Here is a 10,775-nt window from a genome sequence, read left to right on the forward strand (position 1 = left end):
TCATATCTCCATGCTTTATGATTTGGGCACACTGTGATTTTAAGTACTTGGCACGATATGAATGAATTTTTATTATCTATGAGGCTTGAGCATGTTTGGATAATGTTGTGAAAATTTGATTAAAACAAATATTATTCCATTTTAATAAATTTTATTTTTATTTCTATTGAACATAAATAACAGATTTCTCAGTCAGTCAGTTAAATGTTAACAGAACTGGTCAGTCTGTCCTAATCCATAATATAGTACATTTTATGTCATCCTTTTTTACAAATCTACAATTCCAGTATGAATCTTTTTATGTCGAACTAAACTACTTTGTACTGTAAATGTTTTATTACAAAGATCACAAGAAAATGGTTTTTCTTCAGTGTGAATCCGTTTATGAATAGTTAAAGCGTCTTTTCGACTAAATTTTTCATTACAAAAATCACATGAAAATGGTTTTTCCCCGGTGTGAAGTATTTTATGAGTAGCTAAATTGTCTTGTCGAGTAAAATTTTTATTACAAATATCACAAGAAAATTTATTTTCGTTTGAGTAAAATGGTTTTTCTCCGGTATGACTTCGTTTATGTTTAACTAAATGATGTTGTTGAGTATATTTTTTACAACAAATATCACATGAAAATGGTTTTTCACCACTGTGAACCCGTCCATGCCGAACTAAATTGTTTTTATCAGTAAATGTTTTATTACAAAAATCACAAGAAAATGGTTTTTCACCGGTGTGAATTCGCTTATGAGTAGTTAAAGTGATTTGTTGTGTAAATTTTTTCATACAAATATCACAGGAAAATGGTTTTTCACCACTGTGAACCCTTTTATGTTTAATTAAATTACCTTGAACAGTAAATTTTTTATTACAAATATTACAAGAAAATGGTTTTTCACCAGAATGAATCAGTTTATGTCGAACTAAAGTATTATTTTGAGTAAATGCTTTATTACAAATATCACATGAAAATTGTTTTTCGCCGCTGTGAATTCGTTTATGTAAAACTAAATTACTTTTCTGATTAAAAGTTTTATTACAAACATCACATGAAAATAGTTTTTCTTGTTTTTCTCCGGTATGAATTCGTTTATGAAAATTTAACCTACTTTTTCGAGTAAATGTTTTATCACAAAAATCACATGAAAACGCTTTTTTTCCAATTGGATCTTGTTGGGTTTCTAACAAACTTTCATCTATTACTTCATCTTTGATCATTAATTCTGAATGTAATTCTTTTTCAAGTTCACTGCTATCATCTTCCCGTATTTCGTTTTTAATTCGTCCATCTTCCATTGTGTCCACTTCATCTTTTAATTCTGTATTTAAATCATTTTCAATTTTGATATTTTCGTAATTTATTGTAAATATTTGTTCTTTATTTTCATCAATGCTTTCATGTTTCATTTCTAGTAATATTTCTTCCATTCTATGATTATCATTGCTAGTATTTTCGAATAATATTTCATTTTTAATTCGACCATCTTCCATTGTAACATTGTCATCTAATTTTTCATTTTTGATGATTATGTCTGAATTTGATTGGTTTTCAAATTTAATTCTTTCTTCATTGATAAATAAATTATTATATTTAAATGAAATATTTTCCATTTTTGATTCTATATAAAATTTATTTGTCAAACTTTCCTTTTGAAGGAATGCTGGATTTTCATTAAAAGAAATAGGAATTGTTCATTTCTTGTTAATCGTGATTTGTTCCATTTATTATTTTTTATGGTTTGTTCACTTTGGACGCTCATACACTTTAAACCACGGTCCTTTAAACTAAAGTTCGAATTCGGACACATTCATCCAAGCTTGTAAGCTGGAGTGAGAACTGCCTCTCCTTCATTGGGATCTGATCATGAAGCATATAGGCAGGAGAACAATCGCTATAGAAAATATTGTACCCGAAATATGGATAAAATAAGTGAGGCGCTGCGATCAATACGTAGTATCAATAAAAGCTGGCTGTTGTGCGCTAATTTCAAATGATATATCAATTTGTACATTATGCTAACAACAACAGCTAACTTCACAGATACTACTTCTTGATGACAGCGCGGCTGGTGGCTTAAAAATGAACTATAAATGCTACAAATTTTTAGGGACAGGTACGCTAATGCTTTAGTACATAGCGATCTTTCTCCTGTTCTATAACCTTCATGGTAAAATACTATGACTTGTGCTCCACTCCACAAGTCATAGTAAAATACTATGACTTGTGCTCCACTCCACAAGTCATAGTAAAATACTATGACTTGTGCTCCACTTCACAAGTCATAGTAAAATACTTGACTTGTGCTCCATACCACAAGTCATAGTAAAATACTATGACTTGTGCTCCACTCCACAAGTCATAGTAAAATACTATGACTTGTGCTCCACTTCACAAGTCATAGTAAAATACTATGACTTGTGCTCCATACCACAAGTCATAGTAAAATACTATGACTTGTGCTCCATACCACAAGTCATAGTAAAATACTATGACTTGTGCTCCACTCCACAAGTCATAGTAAAATACTGTGACTTGTGCTCCACTCCACAAGTCATAGTAAAATACTATGACTTGTGCTCCACTCCACAAGTCATAGTAAAATACTATGACTTGTGCTCCACTTCACAAGTCATAGTAAAATACTATGACTTGTGCTCCACTTCACAAGTCATAGTAAAATACTATGACTTTTGCTCCACTCCACAAGTCATAGTAAAATACTATGACTTGTGCTCCACTCCACAAGTCATAGTAAAATACTATGACTTGTGCTCCACTTCACAAGTCATAGTAAAATACTATGACTTGTGCTCCACTTCACAAGTCATAGTAAAATACTATGACTTGTGCTCCACTCCACAAGTCATAGTAAATTACTATGACTTGTGCTCCACTCCACAAGTCATAGTAAAATACTATGACTTGTGCTCCACTTCACAAGTCATAGTAAAATACTATGACTTGTGCTCCATACCACAAGTCATAGTAAAATACTATGACTTGTGCTCCACTTCACAAGTCATAGTAAAATACTATGACTTGTGCTCCATACCACAAGTCATAGTAAAATACTATGACTTGTGTTCCACTCCACAAGTCATAGTAAAATACTGTGACTTGTGCTCCACTCCACAAGTCATAGTAAAATACTATGACTTGTGCTCCATACCACAAGTCATAGTAAAATACTATGACTTGTGCTCCACTTCACAAGTCATAGTAAAATACTATGACTTGTGCTCCATACCACAAGTCATAGTAAAATACTATGACTTGTGCTCCACTCCACAAGTCATAGTAAAATACTGTGACTTGTGCTCCACTCCACAAGTCATAGTAAAATACTATGACTTGTGCTCCACTCCACAAGTCATAGTAAAATACTATGACTTGTGCTCCACTTCACAAGTCATAGTAAAATACTATGACTTGTGCTCCACTGCACAAGTCATAGTAAAATACTATGACTTGTGCTCCACTTCACAAGTCATAGTAAAATACTATGACTTGTGCTCCACTGCACAAGTCATAGTAAAATACTATGACTTGTGCTCCACTTCACAAGTCATAGTAAAATACTATGACTTGTGCTCCATACCACAAGTCATAGTAAAATACTATGACTTGTGCTCCACTCCACAAGTCATAGTAAAATACTATGACTTGTGCTCCATACCACAAGTCATAGTAAAATACTATGACTTGTGCTCCACTCCACAAGTCATAGTAAAATACTATGACTTGTGCTCCACTTCACAAGTCATAGTAAAATACTATGACTTGTGCTCCACTTCACAAGTCATAGTAAAATACTATGACTTGTGCTCCATACCACAAGTCATAGTAAAATACTATGACTTGTGCTCCACTCCACAAGTCATAGTAAAATACTATGACTTGTGCTCCACTTCACAAGTCATAGTAAAATACTATGACTTGTGCTCCACTTCACAAGTCATAGTAAAATACTATGACTTGTGCTCCATACCACAAATCATAGTAAAATACTATGACTTGTGCTCCACTTCACAAGTCATAGTAAAATACTATGACTTGTGCTCCATACCACAAATCATAGTAAAATACTATGACTTGTGCTCCACCCCACAAGTCATAGTAAAATACTATGACTTGTGCTCCATACCACAAGTCATAGTAAAATACTATGACTTGTGCTCCACTTCACAAGTCATAGTAAAATACTATGACTTGTGCTCCACTGCACAAGTCATAGTAAAATACTATGACTTGTGCTCCACTTCACAAGTCATAGTAAAATACTATGACTTGTGCTCCACTTCACAAGTCATAGTAAAATACTATGACTTGTGCTCCACTTCACAAGTCATAGTAAAATACTATGACTTGTGCTCCACTGCACAAGTCATAGTAAAATACTATGACTTGTGCTCCACTTCACAAGTCATAGTAAAATACTATGACTTGTGCTCCACTTCACAAGTCATAGTAAAATACTATGACTTGTGCTCCACTTCACAAGTCATAGTAAAATACTATGACTTGTGCTCCATACCACAAGTCATAGTAAAAAACTATGACTTGTGCTCCACTTCACAAGTCATAGTAAAATACTATGACTTGTGCTCCACTTCACAAGTCATAGTAAAATACTATGACTTGTGCTCCATACCACAAGTCATAGTAAAATACTATAACTTGTGCTCCATACCACAAGTCATAGTAAAATACTATGACTTGTGCTCCATACCACAAGTCGTAGTAAAATACTATGACTTGTGCTCCACTCCACAAGTCATAGTAAAATAATATCCATCCTTATTCATACGGGAGAGAAAGGATCAACCAATGTGGAAAAAATTTTATTATTCTAATTTCTGTAACATATTATCAATCTATTTTATGCATATACAAGTCTGTGGTATTTGAGTTGATGTTATTCCTTCATTTTATTGACATTTCTCATCAAATAAGTCAAACAACAAACTACTTGAAATAAAAATCCCGCTAAAAATCTTAAATCGGCCGACATAAATCACCTTCATTTCGTAAACGTAAAAGAATAAATAAAATTTTGGCTAAAAAAAAAAGAAATTATTCTTAATAAACAGTGATTAGATAATTCAATTATTATTATTATTAATTAAAAGTAAACATGTGGCTTGATGATTATGATAACGCAGGTAATTCAAATTTTGATCCAACCCAAAATTCCAAAACCAAAATGTATTCTTCAAGAGTACTAAGAGAGACTTCGAGAATCAATATCTCGGGAACGTTCCAAGAAATTTTTGTTGCAATCCAATTTGTATTGTGCTTAACTCCTGGAATTATTTCAACATGAAACTAAGGCGATATTTGAAATTAAATTACTAATTGTACATGTTTGCTATTGTTTAGGTGGTCAAGGTGGAGGTGGTTTTGATGCAAATACTACAGTACAGGGTGGAACCAAACAAACGAATCGATCACGTCAATTAATGCCTATGTTTATAAAACATATGCATTTATTATCAGAAGATTTAACATTTTTTGGTCAAACGATACAAATGGTTGAATTATACGGGGTGTTACGATCACAAACAGTTTCATCCACTAAAGTCATCTATGAATTAGAAGATTTCAGTGATAAAATCATTTGTCATTTGTGGCTAGATCATGATCCTGTAAGTATTACATAATATTACTTAGAGTAGTAATTTCAAAATACAGTGTGCCCCCGTATAGAGGTAACTTTTGGCTACCCCGTACATTATTAAGAAGTTTTAAATATACCTACATACTTTTCAGAATAAGCAAAACTTCTTATAAAGAATGACTTTTTTTCTTAAAATGCAAAATATGGAAATTTACAAGTATAGTTACCTCTATCCGGGGACACACTGTATATTATCCCCAACCATTTCAAAAAATATTATCCCCAGAATTACATAATTGTATATCGAAGCGTTTTATTGTTTCTAATTTAGGATCAAGCTCCAACGATACCAAATTTAATGTTAAATGCATATTGTCGAGTTGTTGGAACACTTAAAAGTTTAGCAGAAGGACGTCGAGTTATGATTTTGAAAATAGAAAATATGAATCATCCAAATGAATTGGTCACCTTTATGCTATCAGCTATTTGTGCAAGATATGAAATCGAAAAAATGTTCAAAGAAGAGGTAAGAAAATCTAGAATATTCTAAGTATTTTTTATTTCGCAGCCGATTTCTAATTGGACGTGTTTTCACTCAAAATTACATCAGATCAAGAGTTATTAAGGGTGGAAACTTTTGAAATGAACACACTGTATATTTTACCTGTGTAAAACAATCCGTATCCCCTATTTCGAGTATTATAGAAGGAGGACAAGTGAGAAGAAGGGAACTCTCCAGCTTGGTGTTATTTTTCAACGTAAAAAAGTCGTAAGTTACGAATTCTAAATCTGAATTGTATTATTTTTAGGCGAATGGTGGTACAATGAATATAACAACAGGTGCAGGTGGAGTTGCAGGTACGAACAATGATTTAGATGATGCAAACAATATGATTGGCACACCATTCCAATATAAAGTTTATAAGGCAATTGGAAAGTGTAATGGAGAACCACATGGTGGAACTATCAAACAAATCCAAGACATTGTGAAATGTACAAAAGCTGAATTAATGTAAGTATATTTATTTATTTGCTACAGAATTTAGTGAGAATAATATTCCTTATTTATTTTGTTGTTGTTTCAGGGATACACTTGAATTCCTGACAAATGAAGGTCATGTTTATACGACCATTGATGATGACCATTATAAAGTTGCAGCGTAAACTACAATTTGTTGTTTTTTTTTGTTTCTTTAAAATATATTTCATCGTATTTTTATTAATTTTATATTCTAAGTATGTTCAATCCAATTACCTGATTTTCTTACAGGAAAAAGAATTCTCATAAACCTTATAGTCTAGGTCTTTAGGTGATAAAAGAATATAGTGTGTAAATAAATATGCCAAAATTTTTTAAGTGTAGATCCCTTGCCTCGGGAATGGAACAGTGAACCCCCTTCCCCTGTGCAAGGGTTGGGAATACGCTATACTAATCGAAATATTCGACTTTTTCAAAGTGTTGACAATCTAAGTCTGAATGTTTCCAGGAGTATTTTTCAAAATATTTAAAAGTATTGTAATAAAATATAAAAATAATATTTTTATTCAATAATAAATGATTTTTACAAAATAAAGTGTTTTTTTTATTATCCTCTGTTCTTTATCATTAAGGTATTATGAGCGCCAAGGTAAGTTTAGACTTGTGCGTGGAGGTTATAAGTTGAAGGGATCGCTAAGTTGAAAAGGAAAAAAAGCAAATAATGAAATTATTATTAATTATTATTATTATTTACTAATGAATAAATTATAAATTATCTATTCTACTTTATAAATTTGAATGGTACTAACTTCATCTACTTGTACTCATAAACAGCTAACTTCGCAGATACTACTTACCGACAACAGCGCGGCTGGTGGCTGAAAAATGAACTATAAATTCTACAAATTTTCAGGGACAGACGCGCTAATGCTTTAGCGCGTAGCGATCGTTCTCCTTCTTTATAGTTTCCATGGTATGTACCTTGGTAGAATCAGACAAAGTATGCTCTTTGTGCAAGTAGGCGTAGGGTGGGGGAATGCTCTCACTCTCGGTAATCTCTCTCACACGGTACCCAGTTACCGCCATATTGATTGCTTGTTTACATTCGAACTGTCAAGTTGATTTATTTATTTAATAATTTTTTTACATATTTACTATCAACAAATATGACATAAGCATTATGGTGGTGACTGGGTACCGTGTGAGAGAGTAAGAGACTGTCCCCAGCCTTTCATAAGAGCATAACTTGTCTGATTCTACCAAGGTATGTACTGAGTTTATTTTAGTGTTGTTTAGGTCGTGTTTATTTGTGATTATTATATAAATGGTTAGACATTGCATTTAACATACATAAAAGTAGTAAATATTTGTTAGTATTAAATGCTATTCTGTTTCAAATATTTCAATAAATTATTATTTTACTAATTCTTGTTATTGTATTTAAAAAATTTTACTTTATTTTATAAGAAGACAAATAAATATATAAAAAATTTAAAAAAAAATGATAAACTGAATAGAAATAATTCAAATAGTACATAATTCCCGCAATTTTTTTCACTTTAAGTGACTTTCTCAGGGGGTTTTTTGGACAACATTTGATGTTCAGTAGAATTGCCTATCTATTTATGTAATAAATTATAATCTGTGATCCCGACTAGTAAAGTCGCTATGTAAACTGCTGAATTTGTTTTGTTCCTTTTCAGTTTATATTTAACTCAATCGGGTTAATTTGATTTTTTAAATTATTATATTTTTATTAATAAATTTTAAATTAAAAATAAATTTGAATTAATGAAGTAGTACATAATATGTACACTATGTGGTGCTAGTATCGCTAATAAAAACAAAACTGGCGTCTATTTGACAGCTTATGATTATGAGAGAGTGTTAGTGGTGATTTCAAAGCTAAGATTTGTTCACCATTTTACTGTGATATCATAACCCTTATTATAATAATAAGTGTGTTTAAAAAAAATATGTGATTTTATTATTTTACAAGAACAGATACCGGTTCATTTTAAAAGTGAAAATGTCTCGATCAATCAGAGCTGAAACACGAAGTCGAGCCAAAGACGATATTAAACGTGTGATGCAAGTTGTTGACAAAGTTCGAAGATGGTAGGGTTATATTTATTTTTTTTACCTATATTTATTTTTTATTAATGTTTACAATCCTTTTTAAAAGGGAAAAGAAATGGGTAACAATCGGTGAAACAACCATGAAAATATATAAATGGGTTCCAATATCAACCAGTGAACAGAAGAAGAAAAAAGATATTAAAGAAAATGGTACGAGTAGAAAAACAGCCGGTTTAGATAATTCCAGTTCGAATTTCAGTTTAGCCGAAGATTCTAATACATGTAAGATGTTTTAATTTTGTCGATCTTCTTATTAATTAACTTTTTTAATTTAACGTGTAACGTAAATTATTCACATTTCTTCGAAATAATAATATGCCGAATACAATATTTCAAACAGGGTTAGTACTGCAAAATTTTGAAGAAAATTTCACAGGACTTTTTCAAACCCCTCCTCCCTCTCAAATTTGTATTAAATATAAGATGAAGACAATAATGTAAAAGCAACATCTCACTAGGGGGTAAGCTTACCAACTGAAATATTGAGAAAATCTGGAATCATTCTCATAATCGTCATTTTAAACAAATTTTGCGCCTAAAAAACAATTTAATATCGATTGTGGCTTTCCAGTAAAGAATCTACCAATACTTTTTCTCCAATTTTGTTGAAAATTGGGAAATCCTTGGGAAATTTTGTTGAAAAATGAAGGAGTTAGAGCCATTTTTTAAATTTCGAACAAGTATTGAATTCGAAGCGTCTGAGCAGGCCTGGATTTATTGATTGCGCCACATGGGCCATGCCCTTGGGCCATAAGCTTTTTGAAATAATGACGAATTCTTAAGCATGGAAGCTTTTTTGTTCAGTTCAAATTATTTATGTAATTTATTGTATTAGATCTAGCCGAAGAAACTTGGGGCGGCATTTTTTGCCATTGCCCAAGATTCGGGTGAAAATTATTGTATAATATTAAATTATTAATAATATTAAAATTTTTATTTAGGTTTTTCAATGGTAAGTGATTCACAAGGTCCAACTGATTTTTCAACACATATGGCATTTTCAGAAGACTCAAATTCACAAAGTAGTGAACCAGGAGCGAAACGTTTAAAGACTGATTGATTATATAGTTGTGGTTCTTATTTTAATTGCACTACCGCATCTGTATCAGCATCTGCATCCTCATCATGAACAAATTTATTTACTTGTTCTTAACTAAAGTATTTGTGTGTCAAGTTTTGAAGTCTGAACTCTGAACTCTCAAGTCATCCATCAATATAAATTCATGTGTGAACACCCCACGCTATATTCTATTCTTTGTTCGCCACTTCTTCGAAATCATAATAAACGATCGACGATTAATAAAAATAGTGATCAGATCTCTTGTTCATCAACAAACATGAGATCTGAGACATTCTTTATTTGCTCCCGAAAACGGCAACTTTTTTTTAGCACAGCGGGACGAAAGTTGACATTATTCCCCCACATTATTCACTCATTCGTCGCATTTTATGTTACAAAATGTTCAGAAATGTTCTAGCCATATTTCAAACAATGATACCACTCTTTTTCTAAATATAGCAATGAAAATACTGCCGTCATAACTTAAAAAAGCCCTATCACCAAAACACAAAATTTTACAGTAAGGAAAACACAATGCTTTTTGATGTGTAAAAGTTGTTTTATTGGTCAAAATACTGTGTACTGGGCACTTATACAGGGTGTTCTATAATTGACTGCAGATCTCATCGCTTCTTGAATTAGCTGAGAAAAAAAAGAAGAAAATACTCTTTACCAAATTTGGATATGAGGCCTAATTTACGAGATAATTAACCTACTCTTATTTTAATAAATTAATAAAATCTCGTAAATGAGGCATCAGGTCCAAATTTGGTAGAGAGCATTTTTTCTTATTTTTCTCAGCTTATTCAGGAAGCGATGAGGTAAGCAGTGACACATATGGCATTAAGGTATTTCTAACGATAGTAATTGTATTCAAGTACAGTAATTCTGTAATTTTGTGTGTGTAATTTTAAAATTGAACAAAATAAAAATATGTGTAAATAAAATAGTACTTAAAATTAAATACAAATTAATTAATTAATTG

General features: G+C 31.6%; 3 protein-coding genes across 3 annotated transcripts; 2 read left to right on the forward strand and 1 right to left on the reverse strand.

Annotated features, from left to right (window-relative positions):
* Positions 1-267: 267 nt before the first annotated feature.
* Positions 268-1,485, reverse strand: LOC123296359 (gastrula zinc finger protein XlCGF8.2DB-like). Its single transcript, XM_044877821.1, has 3 exons — positions 1,389-1,485; positions 1,104-1,313; positions 268-842 (listed from the first exon to the last, which is right to left on the reverse strand). Exons 1-3 carry the CDS (start codon positions 1,483-1,485, stop codon positions 268-270), a joined length of 882 nt encoding a protein of 293 aa, XP_044733756.1.
* A 3,463-nt stretch (positions 1,486-4,948) lies between these two features.
* LOC123295556 (replication protein A 32 kDa subunit-B) lies at positions 4,949-7,096 on the forward strand. The gene is made up of 5 exons (XM_044876945.1): positions 4,949-5,157; positions 5,375-5,640; positions 5,944-6,138; positions 6,422-6,624; positions 6,698-7,096. The coding sequence occupies exons 1-5, from the start codon at positions 5,130-5,132 to the stop codon at positions 6,774-6,776; spliced, it is 771 nt and encodes a 256-aa protein (XP_044732880.1). The 5' UTR covers positions 4,949-5,129; the 3' UTR covers positions 6,777-7,096.
* Positions 7,097-8,486: 1,390 nt separating this feature from the next.
* On the forward strand, positions 8,487-10,492 carry LOC123295198 (B-cell CLL/lymphoma 7 protein family member B). The gene is made up of 3 exons (XM_044876448.1): positions 8,487-8,709; positions 8,777-8,952; positions 9,672-10,492. Exons 1-3 carry the CDS (start codon positions 8,621-8,623, stop codon positions 9,788-9,790), a joined length of 384 nt encoding a protein of 127 aa, XP_044732383.1. The 5' UTR covers positions 8,487-8,620; the 3' UTR covers positions 9,791-10,492.
* Positions 10,493-10,775: the final 283 nt, after the last annotated feature.

This window comes from Chrysoperla carnea, chromosome 3 (genome assembly GCF_905475395.1).
Source record: "Chrysoperla carnea chromosome 3, inChrCarn1.1, whole genome shotgun sequence".
In the NCBI taxonomy this organism is placed as follows: Eukaryota; Metazoa; Arthropoda; class Insecta; order Neuroptera; family Chrysopidae; genus Chrysoperla; species Chrysoperla carnea.

Bases quoted from the DNA above. Each gene is read 5' to 3' on its own strand.
- LOC123296359 (XM_044877821.1), bottom strand. From the start codon at position 1,485: ATGGAAGATGGTCGAATTAAAAATGAAATATTATTCGAAAATACTAGC. The intron at 1,314-1,388 runs GCATTGATGAAA...ATTTAAATACAG, and splicing joins ACTAGAAATGAAACATGAAA to AATTAAAAGATGAAGTGGAC. The intron at 843-1,103 runs GTAGGTTAAATT...TTACTGTTCAAG, and splicing joins TAAAACATTTACTCGAAAAA to GTAATTTAATTAAACATAAA.
- LOC123295556 (XM_044876945.1), top strand. From the start codon at position 5,130: ATGTGGCTTGATGATTATGATAACGCAG. The intron at 5,158-5,374 runs GTAATTCAAATT...GCTATTGTTTAG, and splicing joins TGATGATTATGATAACGCAG to GTGGTCAAGGTGGAGGTGGT. The intron at 6,139-6,421 runs GTAAGAAAATCT...TATTATTTTTAG, and splicing joins AAAAAATGTTCAAAGAAGAG to GCGAATGGTGGTACAATGAA.
- LOC123295198 (XM_044876448.1), top strand. From the start codon at position 8,621: ATGTCTCGATCAATCAGAGCTGAAACACGAAGTCGAGCCAAAGACGAT. The intron at 8,710-8,776 runs GTAGGGTTATAT...CCTTTTTAAAAG, and splicing joins GTTGACAAAGTTCGAAGATG to GGAAAAGAAATGGGTAACAA. The intron at 8,953-9,671 runs GTAAGATGTTTT...ATTTTTATTTAG, and splicing joins AGCCGAAGATTCTAATACAT to GTTTTTCAATGGTAAGTGAT.